The sequence below is a fragment of the Anas platyrhynchos genome, chromosome 18 (assembly GCF_047663525.1).
Source record: "Anas platyrhynchos isolate ZD024472 breed Pekin duck chromosome 18, IASCAAS_PekinDuck_T2T, whole genome shotgun sequence".
In the NCBI taxonomy this organism is placed as follows: Eukaryota; Metazoa; Chordata; class Aves; order Anseriformes; family Anatidae; genus Anas; species Anas platyrhynchos.
In genome coordinates this window covers 8358782-8374975 of record NC_092604.1, presented here as the reverse complement: position 1 = coordinate 8374975, position 16194 = coordinate 8358782, and the positions used below count along the sequence as shown (strand labels likewise).

At 52.8% G+C, this 16194-nt stretch overlaps 1 protein-coding gene across 1 annotated transcript in view; it reads left to right on the top strand.

Annotated features, from left to right (window-relative positions):
* The first annotated feature begins 10715 nt into the window (after positions 1–10715).
* OLFM1 (olfactomedin 1) overlaps positions 10716–16194 on the top strand; it is a 30451-nt gene continuing 24972 nt past the window's right edge. Inside the window, exon 1 of the mRNA XM_027470816.3 lies at positions 10716–11213. Within this exon, the coding sequence (XP_027326617.1) occupies positions 11148–11213 (66 nt within the window). The 5' untranslated portion in view covers positions 10716–11147. The remainder of the gene's footprint in view (positions 11214–16194) is intronic.

Below are 16194 nucleotides of genomic sequence, written 5' to 3'. Positions count from 1 at the left end.
GAAAGGCTTCTCTGACCTGATGTCTGTGCAAGGAGCTGAGACAGAGAGATGTCCCCGCTTCCCCCTGCAACTATCCAAGCTGTCAGCAGTCCTGGGAGGACACTAACAGGAGGAGAAAAGCAGATCCTGGTGGGTCCCCATGGGGAGCAAGCCTGGGGAGCTCAGGGATTGTCTGCAGCAGCTTTTGGCTCGGGCTGGAAGGAAGCACTGAAGGTTTTGTGAAGGTTCAGAGCAAAGTGAGGACATGGAAGCTCTTCTCAAAATGCCCCTGTGGACCTATTAATCGCAATATTGGATCTTTTGTCTTTTCTAGCAGGTTCCTAGCAATAAGCACGCAGCCAGCTTGGCTGAGGGTTTGTTTATTTTCCAGCTAATGGAGCAGCAGGATCAATTCCAGCTAACAAATCCTGGAATATCAGAAAAATGATGTGCAATTCCCTTGGAGAACTTGTGGCGTCCACCTTGTAGGTGGTTATTAGCAGCAGCAGGATTAATGCAGTGATATGGCAGAGGGCTAGGGACGCCTCGCAGAAATGGACACAAATCACAGAAAGCCCGTCACTGGCAAAGCAAGAGGAGCATGTTTGCCCTGTTGATTATTACCAGCCACTGACTAGACGGGGAAAATTGTGCTTGGAAACAAGGCAGTGCACATAAAAACCCAGCCACAAACGCTCCCTGCAGTAACTCTTCCCGCAGGACTCCGAGTGGTGCCTGAATGGTGCTCATCTGGCATCGCGCTGCAAATGAGTTCAAAACGCGACCGTCCAACCCGAGCAACCAGCACTTGTTACCAACCCCATTACGCTCTAAGTGGCACTTTAGCTTTGCTCCTTGCTCATCCACGCTGGGTCTGGGTTATTTAACACATGGGCTGTGTTGCACGTGGTCCAGCTGGAGCACAAACTGCCAGAAACCTGCGCACCCTTCCCGCTGCCTCTGCCAGTTTTCCCTCACCTCCACCACGACGGACTCGCCAGGAGAATTACGGATGTCGAATTTCTGGTGACCCTCTGTTGGTCACATCTTTTTGGCCCCACGTACACATGAGCCAACAGCCAGTGCTGGTTCAGGGCTGCCCAGCACACCCCACGCTGGGCTCTGGACCCTGTGGGTTTGCAGTTTGGGGTTGTAGGGCAGGACCCCAGGCAGCCCACCGCAGCCTCCTGCTGGGTACCTGCAGCCCCCCATACCCATCCCTGGGGCAGCACAGTCCCCTCTGCCTGCAGCTCGCTGCCCCAGAGGTGGGCTGCATCTCCCAGGGGAGGAAAGGCACAAAATCAGGAAAAGGAGAGGGAGGGAGCAGGCCGAGAACAAGCAAAAAATATTGATATAAAATTCATGGAGTTTGTGTTTTCCAGCACCTCGTCTGGGCTTTCAGCAGCTTTCCGTGTTCCCTGTGAGCAGGTCACTGCCTGCCGTGCGCAAACTCTTCCCTTTTATCTTTTTGCCTTCTCCCTTATTTTTAAATATGCAAATACATCAGAGGAGCATTTCAAACTCCTGACTACGCACAGATCTGAAGGGCCTTTGAGCTCCTGAAGGCCTGGCTCCAAAAAACACAGGGATGCTGTGCGCTCCCTCGGCTGCATCCCCCCCTCCAAACCCTGCGTCCCTTCAGCTCCTGCCCCCCACTTGGCTCCATCTCAGGCAGGGATTTGCAGGAGGAAGGCACCGGGCTGAGGGTGTAGAGGGAATGCAAGGCTTTAACTTGAAAACACGGAGCGTGAGTCATAATTCTCGAGAAACGGAACAAAAAAAGGAGGAAAAAAAAAAAAAAAAAGATGTGCCAGCTGGGAGGCATGGTGGTTTTGAAAATCTCTGATTGGCTCTGATTGAAGTATTTAGCTGCAGCAGGTCTGCTAGAAAAACCTGAATGAAGGCAAAGAGGTCCTTATTCAGCCGAACACACCCGGCTCTGTGTAATACAGAGGGACAAATCCAAGAAAGAAAAGGCCAGACAAACTCTGAAATTACAAGTGATTCCTCTGGGAGCAGCCAGTGTTGCATTTTCTCTCTGCATCCAACACCATGGCCAATATTTTTTGATTTACCCCAATGCTAATTATATTCTCTCTTGGGACAGCTTGGGCTGGCACCAGGTATCCCTGAGCCCTGCTGGGCTTTGTGTGCCCCGTCTCTTCCCCAACAGCAGGCACCTCGTCAGGCTTCAAATAGAGTCATTCTTCATTGCACTCTGCTTGTTTGCCACTGGGAACTTGCAAAATGCTAAGTACCCAGGAGGAGCTTTCAGTTCTGACCCGATCCCCGGGCTGACCCACAGTGTACGGCTTAATAAGGCTGGTTTATGTGTGCCTTACCCTAAATCTAAAGGTCAGGGTTCTGGGGGCTGTAAATATTCAGTCTGCACAGATTGGGTCTTTTAAACCTCCTTTTAAATATTTATGACACTGCTTCCATGGCTGCAGGAGAATGTTGTAATAGTATTGTAAAAAAAAAATAATAATAATCCTTCTGTATCTAAAAGCTCAGCATGAGCCATTTTCATATATTATGCATCACTAAGTGCTGTTTATGGCCACATTCGGTGGAGCCTGTGCTGTAACAAGACAGAGTTCACGCATGCAGGGCCATGCAGCACTTCTGTTGCAGCAGGTGCAGCAAACGGGTGCTATTTCAACATGCTAAACATGATATTTTGCTGAAAAGTGCCAGAGAATTGCAAAACACTGCCTACATCAGCTCCATTAAAAATATTGCATTTTCACGCTGCAGTTCGTTTCGATCACAGCTGTGCCCTGCTGCCTATTAAAAGCTCTCAGTAAACCCAAGTGTTAATTGTGAGGAAAACATCTGCAAATAAGAGTTGGATGCAATTAACAGACCAGCCAGAGCTGTGGCCATACAGCACCTGTCTTGGTGTCTGGGACTGCCCTGATGCGATGCCATCACCACCAGAATGGGAATCCGGTCTCTGCAGCTCAAACTCAGGGCACGTGGGTCCAGCAGGGAGGTCAGCAAAGCGGAAATTGCTTGGAGACTTAATCTGCTTCTAATGAAGATTGAGATGGGCTTTTGTCTCCACGCAGAGCTGCACAGTTCAGCCTGACTGATACCTCCTTCTGGATGCTATTGCAGAGTGGCCTTATTACCCTTAGCCCTCTAATTTTCAGAAGTCCTTACAATTCAGGGGAAAGCGCTGTGTCAGCTCCGTTTCCCAGGACTCGTGAACCTGTATCGTGACCTTCATCCCCCACGTGAAGTCATTTTGTGCAGAGCTAGGGGGAGCTCACCAGGTTTTCCCGTCCTGCTTTGAGATTGGCCTGCGAGCTCCAAAGAAGCAGGGGAATGATGGGCAAGTGGATGGATGATGGGCATGCACGAGCATGCATACAGAGCAGGATCTCATAAGCTTCATTTCCTTAGGAAATCAGGTTTAAAATTAAGGCTAATCAGAGTTGAAAAACACTGCAGTTACCCTAAACCAAATGATACTATAATGTACTCAGTATATTACATTCTCAATAGCAAAGCAGCATCTGCTACATAAAATGAAATGTGTGTGTCACCATATGTAGGCAGCATAATGTGGACTCAAATTAAATAAAAACATTTCAGGGTATATGGTCCAATATGCAATCTGGGCCCTGGGAAATGCTGAGATTTACTCTAAAGTTCTTAGCAGTTGGCTAAAACGCTGAACCCAAAACAGTGCAAACTTGTTTTTTTAGCAACATAAGCTGTTGTCTGCACTTCCCTCCCAGCGAGCCAATATCACTTCTGGAAATTCAGGAGTGCATTGTTTTTCCTTTTTTTTTTTTTTTTTTTTTTTTTCCCTATTTGATTCATCTGGGCTTCTTTCATGAGGTTTCTTGCTGCTTTGCAGGAGCTGTGAATTACCTGAGCAAGCAGAGCCCTGAGCAGCAGCATCCGACTGGGGGCTGCACCCAGGGACACCACGGAGCTGCAGGGGGGCACGCACCTGCCAGCCCCATCAAGTCCTCAGCCTGTTATCTGTGTGTCACCAATAAATGGAAAGAGGCAAACTGCAAAATGACTCCACTGCCACCTTTTAGAGGAGCCTCTCAGAGAGCAAGTGGCTCCTCAAGAAAGCACGCACAATTTAGTGCTATTTCAGAAGTGAGCTGGCTGCTAAGCTGCACGAGGTTATCTTCCCGCTATGAATCGAGCTCACCGAGCCTCTGACGCCAGCTATTATCCTCCTTGACCCTGCCTGTTGATACAAAACCAGGGCAGAAAGTGCTGATTCTCTCCAGGTGTCACAAACCCTGAGAACACCAGAGGTTTGGTCCGGCTGGGATGGCAGGACAAGTCTGTTGTCACCAAGTGCTGGTCCTCGTGTGGGTTCGAGGCTGCAGGGAAGCTCACGAGCCCTTCAAAGGCTGCTAATGTGGATTTTGTTTTCTTTCCATGAGATTGGGTCAGGTACAAAAGAAGAAAACACAAAGCCCTTTATGGTGCTGGGAAGGAAGGTGATGCCCAGCAGTTGTGGCCAGCTGGCTCAGAAAATTGTGCCCTTCAGAGCCTGCTTTGCCTGCCGTGGGGTTTTATCTTCCTCGCTCAAGTCCTTGGATTATTTCAATAATGAAGAGGCCGGGAGAGGCATTGCTCTACTCTTTAAAAGCAGTGAAACAAAATTTCCAACTGTGAGCTTTGGACCGAATTGTCTGATGAGGAAAAAATACAACTGTAAAGGAAAACAAAGGAAAAGGCAGTGCTTCTAAGGGAACTAGCTGTGCAACCACCTGGAAACTTTGGCTACACCTGTAAAAGCTCCAGGAAACCGCCAGGCCACAAAGGCAAAATATCTGCATGCGGTTTGCACCAGGAAAAGGGAATTCAGGACCAATTACAGGACTGCAAGCAGCCTGATCCTGCCTGGGGCAATGCAGCCAGCAGCAGGCTTTGCCTCGGGACCATCTGAGACCTGGTGCAGTGAGGGGACAGGAGTCAGCCCCTCGCCGAGATGGGAGGAGTAGGGCTGAGGAAGATCATAGTCATTAGTTTAATTAGGAAGCCCCCCAGGCCGAGGCAGATCGCACACAGACACACGAGACCCTCCCTGCTGCTACGTTGGCAGCTGAAAGTGCCCGGTACAACCAAGCACCGAGCTCTTTTCCACTTCCCTTCCTACTCTTTGTCTCCTGGATTTCTCCGGTTCCTCAGCTGCTAGATTGTTTTTTGTCTCTGATGTAAAAGGCTGGTTCTTACCATTCCTGATGCACACTGCTGCTTTCTGACCTGTTCTCGCCTGGTCTCCCTGAAGCATTGGTGGATGGATTGAAGTCTGGCAGTGTCTGCTCCTCTACCCGCTTCTGAGCAGGAAGGTGAAGAGCTGCACAGAATGAGAGTTGTTTCCTGAAAATAAAAAAATAATAATAATAATGATAAAAAGCAAGCCATCTTTTCAGATACGTATGTGTAACTGGCATTTCTTTCCTATCCCCTCTGCCCTTTGGGTGCATTTTGAATCCCCGGTGCTGAGACAAAAAGTGAAAAGACATGGGATGTGGCCTTGCCTGACCTCAGATCAGCAGCCCAGATATCAGGTCCTCAGAGAAGGAGGTAAATCCATGCTATTTGCTTGAAACCAGCTGAAGTTGGCCCAAGGTTGCTTACAGCACTTCAGGGTATGGGCAGATACCAAGGCAGCTTTTCTAGTGTCGGTGCGGACACACACTTTGCAGCTGTGCTGTGAGCAGGCTGCGGCTGTGGGGCATGCAGGAAGGCTTTTGCTGAAGCCTCACATCAACAGGGGGAGGCAGGAGCCCTGTTCCTGCTCGTGGTCCTTCTGACTGAGCCTATGTGGGACCTGGGGGTGTTATCACGGCTCTGAGCTCAACAACTGCTTTTGCCAGGTCTCCTTTCAGAGCTGTCCTCGTCCAAGAGCTGGGAATGGGCACGGCTGCTGCTCATCGGGGTCTCTCAGCTCTGCACCTGGGGTCTGAATGCAAAACCTCCCGGGGACAATCAGGAGGCACTACGGGGCCGCTTTTTGAGCATGTGTTCAGCCAAGGAGCGAAGCAAAGAGCAAACTCACACCTAGGAGGGGTTTGGAAGACCCAGATGAATTCTCCTCCCATGCATTGACCGAACCGAATGCACAGCATCAGTTTGGTGCCTCTGTTGTGAGCACACAAGGACAGGGGCAGGCAAGATGTTTCTGGACATCAGTAGCACATGGGCACATGTAGGATCATTTTTCAAGATGGGGAAAAAAAAGAATAAACAGCCTGTAAATACTTGTAACCCTGGGGCAACGGAACGTATATCCTGGCAATGTATGTGGGTTTTACTGTTCCATGACAATTTGCTTTGCTATTCATGAAAAAATATGTTGGTGCTGTTACCTTAGCAACTGCCGCATCACGTTATGGTGATGCTCTGCCCGAGGTACATGGAGCCCTGCCTTAAAGGAGCACATCCATCTTTCCTGGTGCCTCTCTCCACAAAAAGGGAGCCCGGCTGAGCCAGCACCCTCACCAGGGAAACCACAGAAGGCAGTGATGGAGCAGGAGGAAATGCCTTAATTTAAGTTTACTGCTTGGACCACAGTACGGTCTTGTCATGGCCCGGAGTCACTTTGGACTACATGCTGTATAAAGTTGCAGCAAAAGGGGGTTATTTTCCCCCAGATGGTTCCACTTTGTAAAAAGAAGGAACAGGGCAGCAGGTGGCCACAGGCAGGCTGGATGCGCAGCCTGGAACAGCTTCATCCAGCATCTCCACCTGTACTGTCCTAATAAGGACAGTTATCTTGTAGGACATCCCCTACAAGAGAGGGCCGATTTTCCAAGAAACAACAGCTTTTGCTTCTTTTTTATTGATATCACTAAAAAACACCACCAGAGAAATTCCCCCCCAGACTCTGTAGCTGGGATCCCAAGGCAACTCCTAAGGGAAGAGGAGGAGAAATCCATCACGCAGGCAGTCACGGTGGCATCCCAGCTGCCAGAAGAAAACATCCCGCGTTCATCATTGAGTTTGTCTGCATGAAATGGGCTGTTCAGGAGGATCACACGTGCATGATTTCCTCTGAGGATAGATTGCCTGCTCCTCGAGTATCAGACGCTACAGAGCCCTCGCTGCCTGCTGACTGAGTGCTCCCCGAGGGGTCCTTGCAGCGAGTCCGCCCGTCACACGCGCTGAAGCCCCATGACAGTGATGCTCATGCCAGGCATCTCTCCTCTATCCCCTGGCAGCTTTCTGACAAAGGGATCGATACTTTGGGTCTCTTTTGGAAGTCAATTTTATCACTGGCAGCCCTTGTAGACCACCAACACAACGTCAGCCGAGCCAGAGCCTTGGGAAGGGACAAGATAAATCCAGACTCCCCGAGGGTGCAAGTGGTGAGCAGGGGAGGAGACGGGAATGTTTTACAAATGTACCTACCTAAATGTGTCCGTGGAGCAGTCTCCTTGGGTTTTGTGTCGTTTGGAGCTGTTGTCGAGTGTAGTTTGATTGCATGGCTCAGTGAGGGTATTTATCACCAGGTAGCACAGCCTCTCCTGCCTGCTTTATTTGCAGGGAGAAAGGGCAGCTGGCCCTCCCCGGTGCCCGTCCAAGTCATGCCATCTCCCTTAGAGCCATTACTACTACAATGGAAAATATTAATTTCCCTGTGGCTTTCTGCAGGAAAGGCCCTTTCAGGGAGCAGCAAGCAGCTGGCTTGTCCTCAAGGAGCATTTTGACAGCCACACCTGCACTAAATGTTCCCCCTGGCACTCCTGACACCAATATTTCAAGGGAAAGGGCCCAAAAAAAAAGATGGGGAGGTGCCTTCAGTGAGCATATACAAGGGATGTGACAAATGAGTGCGAAATTAGGTCTTTTGAAAAAAAATGTCTGAAATGTGCCTTTCTGTAGGTAACAAAGCATCGCAGAAGCTATTTTCACCCCACCTGGAATAGCCTTCATCCCAGCGGGGAGGAAAAGCCGGATCCTAGCAAGCGAGAGGCACTTGGCTGCACGAGAGGTTTTAAAGAGAGCCATAACAGCGGGCGAGAGGAGATGGCAGGACCAGGAAAGCTCACAGCAAGGGACACCGCCGCTCTTTCAGGAGAAAATAGAAAGTTCTGTGCTTTAGATCCAGATCCCAGCAAAGGGCAGAGAGAAGTAGGCCACGGGAATGAAGAGCCCTCTGCAGAGAAAGCCACGGACGTGGCTCTGTTACACCTGTGAAGGGACCGAAGCAGCCCAAACCCAGCCCCCAGGGGCAGGCAGGAGCTCGGTGGGACACCGGAGCAGTTTTAGCAGCCTCAAGTCAAGACTGGAAGAGGGAAATGTGTGTTTGTCCCCTCCAGATGTTGCTGCCAGCTCAGCCCTCCTGCAGAGCCCAGGACCACGGCCACCCCCTGCCCACACCATGCCAGCACCCAGGGCAGGGGGGCAGCAGGCTCCAGGGAGCAGAGCACTGGCCAAAATTGTGCCTTATCGATCCAGAAGCATTGTAATCTGCTCTCCTGCATTGCACAGCAGTTTCCTTGACTGCACTGTAATTCTGGAGGGGCCGGGATGCCTCTTTGGGAAGGGTTTCTGGCTCCGAGTTAACTGTGCCGAGCAGCGGAGGCACCGTGCCTCCAGCCGGGTGGTTTCACACTCTGATTATCCTCCCCCGAGGGAAAAACAGGGCCTAATTCTAACCAGAATTTTTCCGACTTCCAGTCCACACTGTGGACTCCAGCTTCACCTTTTTCTTTCTTTTTTTTTTTTTTTTTTTTTTTTTTATCAGATAAAAGAGCCTTCATGTACAGAAAGCTCCCCCCGGGCTGCCTCCTCGCAGCACTGCCTTTAGCTGGTGGGAGAGCTGGAGCTGCTTTAGTCTGGCGCCACGGGCAGGTTCTCCACACCCCGAAACGTTCACGGCTCTGAACCTTTTCCAACTTTCTGGAGGTATTTTTCAAAGTCTGGTTAAGGCACCGCAGGAATCAAAGGATCTGGGTTGTTCCCAGGCTCCTGGGCTGTGTCACACCGGGCCCCTTTTTTCCTTTCATTTCTCCTGGTTTCTGTGATTTTCGTCCTGGGAGGGGAGCTCTGAGGGACAGGGCTGGAGGGTGGCTCTGCAGGGCCTCACCCTTGGGAGCCCAGAGCCTAAGTTCTACAACTAGGTTCTTGACATTGATTATGAAAGAGTGTAAAAGAGGAATAAATTAAGACAAATTACACAGCTGATGCTTTTGTCGTTTACCCAGCTGCAAGCCATGACTATTACCATGAAGGTCAATGAAGCTGGGTGTGTATAAAAGCAAAAGAGGGGGAAAAAAAAAAAAAAAGAGATGCCACTTTGGGAGCATGCTGTGGCTTTCTTGGGAAAAATGCCATTTCATAGCATTTTTGGTACCACTTGTCAGTAATTCTCTAGCCTTCCCCTGCCTTGGGCTAGGGCTGACCCAGGCAGGGCATCCTGATGGGATCCCAGTGGGGGCAGGTGATGCCCGAGGTAAGGTGCCAGGGGAAAATGCGTTCAAATCCCGTCCAGCAACTGATGCTTTTGGCCTCTGTGTGCTCCTCCTGCTAAAGTCAAGGCGAGCTTAATGCTCTTTAAAGGTCCTCTGTTTTTATGGGCTATAAAGCATTGACCTTAAAGGGAGGTGCTGGGGGAAGTATATTAAAGAGAGATCTATGTTGGATAGCCAGACACGCCAGCTTTCCCCCGGCTGCTCTCTGGAGTGCCTTTTTCTGAGCTCTTTCTAAACGAATCTCTTGATTTTCTTGATGCATGGTGCTGGTGAAACCCACAGCAGCCATGCCCACAGCCCAGCTTTCCCCTGGCCATTTGCTGATGGCAATGCATTGAAGCTTTTCTCCATTTTTTTCTTGGCTGTTTGTCCCTGCTGGACCACAGCCCAGAGTCAGGGGGCTGCAAATTCCCTGATTTCTGCCCCTGATGATCCCTGGACGTGGGAATGCCCTGTGTCAGCTCATCCCCACGGGGAGCCCATCGCTCCCTCCTGCAGAGACCAGTGCTATGGGGCTGCAGAATAAAAATAAATAAATAAATAAATAAATAAAAAACCTTTGCAATCAAGGAAAGGAAATCCTCTTGTGGGGCCTCTGTTAATTGGGGGCCGGTAGCAAGCGATTTCTATTAATGCACTTGATGATTGTTAAGTTCTGCACTGCATTTCTCACCTCTGAGGCAGGGAGGTGATGCTCGGCACCTGCAGTGCCAGGTCCTAAGAGGCTTAATAGCATTTCTGAGGTTCCTGGGAAAACCGTGGGCTGGAAAGCATTCAGAAGGCACATGAGAGAGAAATGAGGGGTGCACAGCCCCTGGGGACCTTGGGGAGGGGAAGGGCACCCCCAGCAGAGCCCTGGCAGGGCGGTGGGCGCAGAGGATGCTGAGCGAGAGCGCGGCCACCCCACTGCTGCCGTGAGCTTGGGTCTGAGCCTCCCAGAGGTGTCCAGAGCCCTCCGGGAGGGTTTGATTTGGGCACACAGCTTCGCCTGGGGGTCTGGGACTTTGGCTGCAGGAGCCCCTCTGCCCCGGGGTGCTGGCGGGGAGGGGGTTAACGCCCCCACCCCATCCCCGAGCCTGCCGCTCCCCGGCTGCCCGTTCCCCCTCTCCCTTTGCCGTGTTTAGTTAAATTTCCCCCGCCTTAGTTGATGTCACATCCTGTTCCACAGCCATCCCCTGCCAGTAGCCAGCCCTACCAATTCCTTTCCTTTCTTTTTTTTTTTTTTTTTTTTTTTTTTTAATCCCTGTCCTCTCCCCATCACCCCCCCCCCCCCCTCCCCCTTTTCACGGCAAACTTTTGGCAATAGCAGGGATAATCGTTTCGTGCTCCGGTGAATTTCTCCTCGCAAATGTCTTTCGAGCAGGGGAGCCATTAAAAAAAAAAAAAAATTGCCAGAGAGCAGAGGAGAGAACCTGGGATCCCAATAAATATGCAAAGTGAAGGCTCTGCTAAGCAGATTTCTTGCATTGCTTCCTGGGGGTGCTGAGAGCCGCCTGGAAAAAATCACCGATTTCTTTCTTTTTTTTTTAATTGCATCTTGTCTCTATTATTATTATTATTTTTTAATTTTTATTTTGAATTAAAACAACCCGTACAATAAAGGGGAGCGAGGAGAGGCAGCGAGGCGCTCGGCGATCAGCACAGGGAGGCTCGCCGGGAGGAGCGGAGGCGATCTGCATGCAAGGTGCCTAGAGCGGGGTGCGAGACATGCAACCGGCAAGCAAGCTCCTGACCCTCTTCTTTCTCATCCTGATGGGCACAGAACTCACTCAAGTAGGTTTCGCTCTTGCTTCTTCTTCTCAACCCCCCCCCCCAACCCAACCCATCCCCACCTTTTTCTCCCCATCGCCATTTTCTGCTAAATCTCGAGAGCGCAAATAAAAAGAATTTATCCCCCTCGAGTAGGGGATTGCACCCTCAGGTCCCCCCCCCCCCCTTTTGCTGCAGCCCGTGCCCTGGGTGCACCTGCAGCGGGGCTGGGGTGGGGTGGGGACAGGGTGGGGGTGTTGGCACAGGGGTTTGGGGAGGGGAGGAGAGGGGCTGCACGGGGTGGGGAAGGGGCAGGGGGGTCTCCCGCAGCCCCTCTGGGGGACACGGGGCCCTTCGGTGCCCCCCCGCAGCCCCACTCGTGTTTGTGGGTCGGGGGGTGCTCCGTGGCCCCTCGCTGCCTGCGGCTTGGTGAAGTTTGGGGCTGCGTGTCCCGTGTCCCCACATGTCCCCGCGGTGTCCCCACGGGGATGTGCTGGGAGTGCCCCGTGGTGAGCCCTGCCCGTGCAGCTGCTGGCGTGGGGGCAGCTTTACCGGGTTTTAGGGGACGTTTAAGCACCCCTTAACGCTTCCATCTGTGACAGGCTTGTGGGGGACAGAGAAGCATCCTATTTATTGCCCCCCCTCTCAGCCCTCCCCTCTTTTTCCTCACCGGATTTTAATGCTCGCCTTTACTTTCCTGGCCCCTGCGCTGAGTGAGTTAGTGGGGCTGGGGGGGGGGAGGAGGGAGCAGGAGGGGAGGCACACGGCCACTGGCAAGTGGAAATAAAAACTCCATTTGACTTCTTTAGCATCACTGGGGAGAGGGAGGCAGCGAGGTTGTGTTTTGTGTTTTTTTTTTTTAATTTCCTACGGACAGTGGGAAATGAAGTAAAGTAATTGCAAGAGGATGCTCTAGATTGTGGGGTTAATTGTGGTGCTGCCTAGAAGCAAAGAAAAAGACGCTATAAATAGGGGAGGAATGGAGGCTTCTTAGTGTAGGAGCAATTAGCAGCTGGGCTCTCATCCTGGATGCTTTATGTAGATTATTTCTTCCTTTCTGCTGCTGACAATGCTCTCTCCTGTCGCTGCCCTAGTGCTGAAGTTTCTGTAGCTGAAGCCTTTGGGCTTTGCACCCTCGGAGTATTTCTGCTGCCCCCAGGATGAAACAGCTCGAGTAAGAGCTGCCCTAATTGCATGGAGCCCTCCGGAGAAGGGATGGGGGGGGGGAGAAATAATTCACTGGGGGTGAGGGAAGACATCCAGGCTCTGGATGAAGGAAGGAGAGCTGGAAGTGAGTGCCCGAGAGAAGCCCATTGTGTGCGAGAGGAGGCACTCGGCAGTGCGCATGCGTCGCGCCGGACAAAGCAGCCGCCGATCCCCCAGCATCGCTCAGAAATCAGCAAAAAGGGGGCTCAGCACCCGGCCCAGGGCATGGCCAGCTGCGTGGGGAAGCAAAGTGGTGCTGTGGGGGCCACCTCTCGCCCTGCTGCCCCCCCCCAGCATCGCCGCCTGCCCCAGGGAGCGCGGCCATGGTGTGGGGACTCCTCTGGTGCACCCCTCTGGGTGCTGCCACCCCTCTTTTGGCTTTGTCAGTCCCCTTTGCTCTGCTCCGGTGGTTTGTGCACGGATGCTGAGTTACCACCTCTCATGCTGAGGATGCCTCTCTGCCTGGTGACTTCCTCCTCCTCCTGCTTCCCTTTCCGTGAGCGCAGCGTGCCAACTTCTCACCCAACTTTAAAGCGGGGTGGGAGCGGCGACTGAACCCCCCCGAGAGCAGAGCTGAGCACTGCTGGCTGCCTCCCAGCCCTGCCCTGCTGGCTTGAAGCCCCTGCTGGAGTTGTGGCTTTGCCCAGCTGGATTTGGCCAGGGCACTTTCCTGGCTCGCAGGGGTGGCCAGGGCTCGGTGCCTGCAGGTAGCCACCTCCTGCCAGGCCCCATGGAGCAATCCCACCAGCCTGCCCGCTGCCTCGCCTGGCACTGCAGAGCCCTCGCCGAGTTCTAGCATCTCATTTCGGTCGCACAGCTGCCAGATGCAATCCCCAAATACGCCTTTCAGCCCAGGCACCGCCCAGCTCCGTGTCTTCCACGTTTAGTTCGGGGCCGGCTTCACATCTCCATCACGTGCGTGGAGTCTCTGCCTGCCCCTACAGGGATCCCGTGCCGGGGGAGGATGGACTGAGGCTTGGGGGGAGAGGTTTTTGATTCAGGCAGCGTTCCCTGATGGTGCAGAAGCCGCTGCTTTCCATCCTTGCAGCAGCACTGGAAGGCCAGCGTGCAAGAAGGGAAGAAATAGGGAGGGGGGTGGCTGTTTAAAGGGGCTGCAGGGGGCAAGCACGTGGCTGTCCTTCCAGCCAGCACCATGCTGGATGCCCAAAAAGCTCTTTTCATGGTGGGGAGGGCGTTATCCTCAATGTGTTGGTACTTCAGCATCCTCTGATGATCCACCTGGCTGGGGGGGAGGATGCCTGTGTCCTGAGAGCACAGGGGGGATGCACTCGCTGCAGGCTGCATCCCCAGCTCTGGGACCTGCCTGAGGTGGGTGGTAGGTCCCCCTTTGGGAAACAAGGGAGAGCAGCCCCTACACGCTCCCCTCCATCCTAACCCATTGCAGGAGCCCCCGCGTGCCCCCAGCGGGCAGTGCTGGGGGGGGGAGCACAAGTGAGACCTGCAGGATGCTCTGGGATTCTTTCCCGTTGCCCAAAGCAGGGGTTTACTGGGGAAAGCAGGGGGCTTTCTGTCCTGGTCCCCTTCTCCAGGAGAGCCCAGGACAGCTCACTGGGTGGCCGTGAGCGAGCAGAGCCAACCTACACTCTAAGGATTTGTCCCCCACATTGCTTGTAACGTCCAGGACAGAGCTGCCAGAAGGATAGGGGGTGTGGGAAGCTGTAGCAAAAGCAGGGGCGCAGGATGCTCTCTGTCTGTCCACCCCATCATTTTGTCCCTCCTAATTCTGGCTGCCTTTGCGGATACACCTCCAGGGAAAGCTCTTTGTGTTCCTCAAAGTTTCACAGGGCAGCCGGCGCCCTGACGCTCCCATACCCAATAATCCCTGAAACCACAGGGGAAGAACTTGGTTCCTGGAGCGGGGAGGGATTAAACATTTAGGGCTTTGGCAAGACAAAAAGGAAAAAGAATTTTGCCATTGATTTTCCTAGAAGCTCGCTGGGTCTCTCAGGGCTGTTTGGGGGGGAAGGAGGAAAGCTGCCAGCCCCACCAGGCTGGGGGTGTGCCTGCTTGTCCCATCCCTGGAGCTGCTGTGTCCCAGTGCCCCCCGCCCAGCCGTGGGACCCACGGGGACCTTCCCGTGGCCACTTTGGTGGCCGGACTCTTCCCCCCGCTGGCAGGGAGACACACGTGGAAGTGGCAGGATTAAGCTGCAAATCTGCAGCCTGTAGCAGGAGGCAGCTGCCTCATCTCATAAACCAATTTGTGTCTCATTTCGCCAACTTCGGCTTTAACCAATAAAAAAAAAAAAAAAAAAAAAAAAAGAAAGGTAATTTCCAGCCCCGGGTTGTATTTATTGCTCAAGTTATCAGTCCTTGTAATCAGTATTAGCATCACTGAGGAAAGTAATACAAAACTAATTACGATCCGAGTGAATTAGATGGATGCGGGCTGTAGGCTGCACCGGCTGTGGCAGCAGCAAACTCCTGGGTTATGAGTGATTCGTGGTGGCTCGGCTCTGCCCTGGGGAAGCCACAAACAAACGGGAGCAGGGCAGGGACAGGGACACCGAGGAGCATCCCTGTGGTGTGTGCTGCCCACAGGTGTCTCCGTTGGGCTCTTTGGGAGACCTGGGGTGGAAAGGGGTACCCGAGAGGTTGATTTGGTCCTGCTGTTCCTCCTGAAGCTGGCACTTGGGGAAACTGAGGCACGGAGCCAAAGCTGTGCCTTAGCAGCAGCAAATCCTGACCACAAGGAAAGAGTGCCTCAAAATCCTGATTCTCCCTTTTATTTGGGCCATAGGCACCGCTCGCTGCCACCGTCCCAGAGCTGAGCCCCGGTCCCTGCCTCCTGATGGCTCTGCCTGGGGTTTTGGCCCTGTGCAGCTTCCTCCCCTCTCAGGACCCACGTCCTGGCTTCCAGCCCCTTTTCCCATCCCAGCCAGGAGGCAGCATCCAAAATCAGCCAAAATTGGAAAAAAAAAATCTCCTGAGCAGGACAAGAGCATGGCCCAGCCCTCGGTCTAGGACTGTTCTGCCCAGAACAATGCTGTGTTTCCAAGCAAGCAGCGCACGGAGCAAGTTTTCGATGCTCAGGCACTTTCTGGCTGGAGGCGTGCGACTGACCCGGGGAGATACGCCAAAAAAAAATCATCCTTCCTAACCAAAACATTGGAGTAACGGGAGCCCGCTGAAACCTGTGCCGACTTTAATGGGCTCAGCTCTCGCCCAGAGGCTCTGCCGTGTGTTGGCACTCTGTTAGAGCACGGGTTTAATGTCAAGAGCAGCTTTAGCTAAACACAGATTTAGCGAAGTGAAGACCTGCAAAGGGGATTATTCGGTTGCAGGGTAACACAAAAAGCGTCTTCTTCCTGCAGAAGAGCGTTTCTACTCGCCGTGGGACAACCAAAGGGAAATATCGCTGAGTGTTTTGTGTGCAGAAGGTGTCCCAGCTCCTGCAGGGACTCTCTGGAGCACGTTGGGTTGCCTGACCCCAAATGTGGCTGCTCTAGGGGCAAGGTGCAGCACTGGGAGCTGGCTGCCACCTGGGGCACTGAGGACACTGTTTCCAGAGCACTTTGGGGTCTTTAAGTGCTGTTCTCTTTCTTTGCTTTCCCCGTCTGTCCATCCAAAACCTGCCCATGATGGGAAGAGAACAGTCAGCTCTGTGCTGGTGCAGTGCTGAGGTGGCAGCATCCAGCTCCAGGGCTGGGGCAAGCTGGGATGAGTGACAAAAACAGCCAAAAGTGAGGAAAAACAGCCAAAAGGGCAAGGAAATGTGGACCTGGAGCTCTTCGGTGCCCATATACCAGTGCAGAGGGGTTTTGGATACCCCCTGCCAC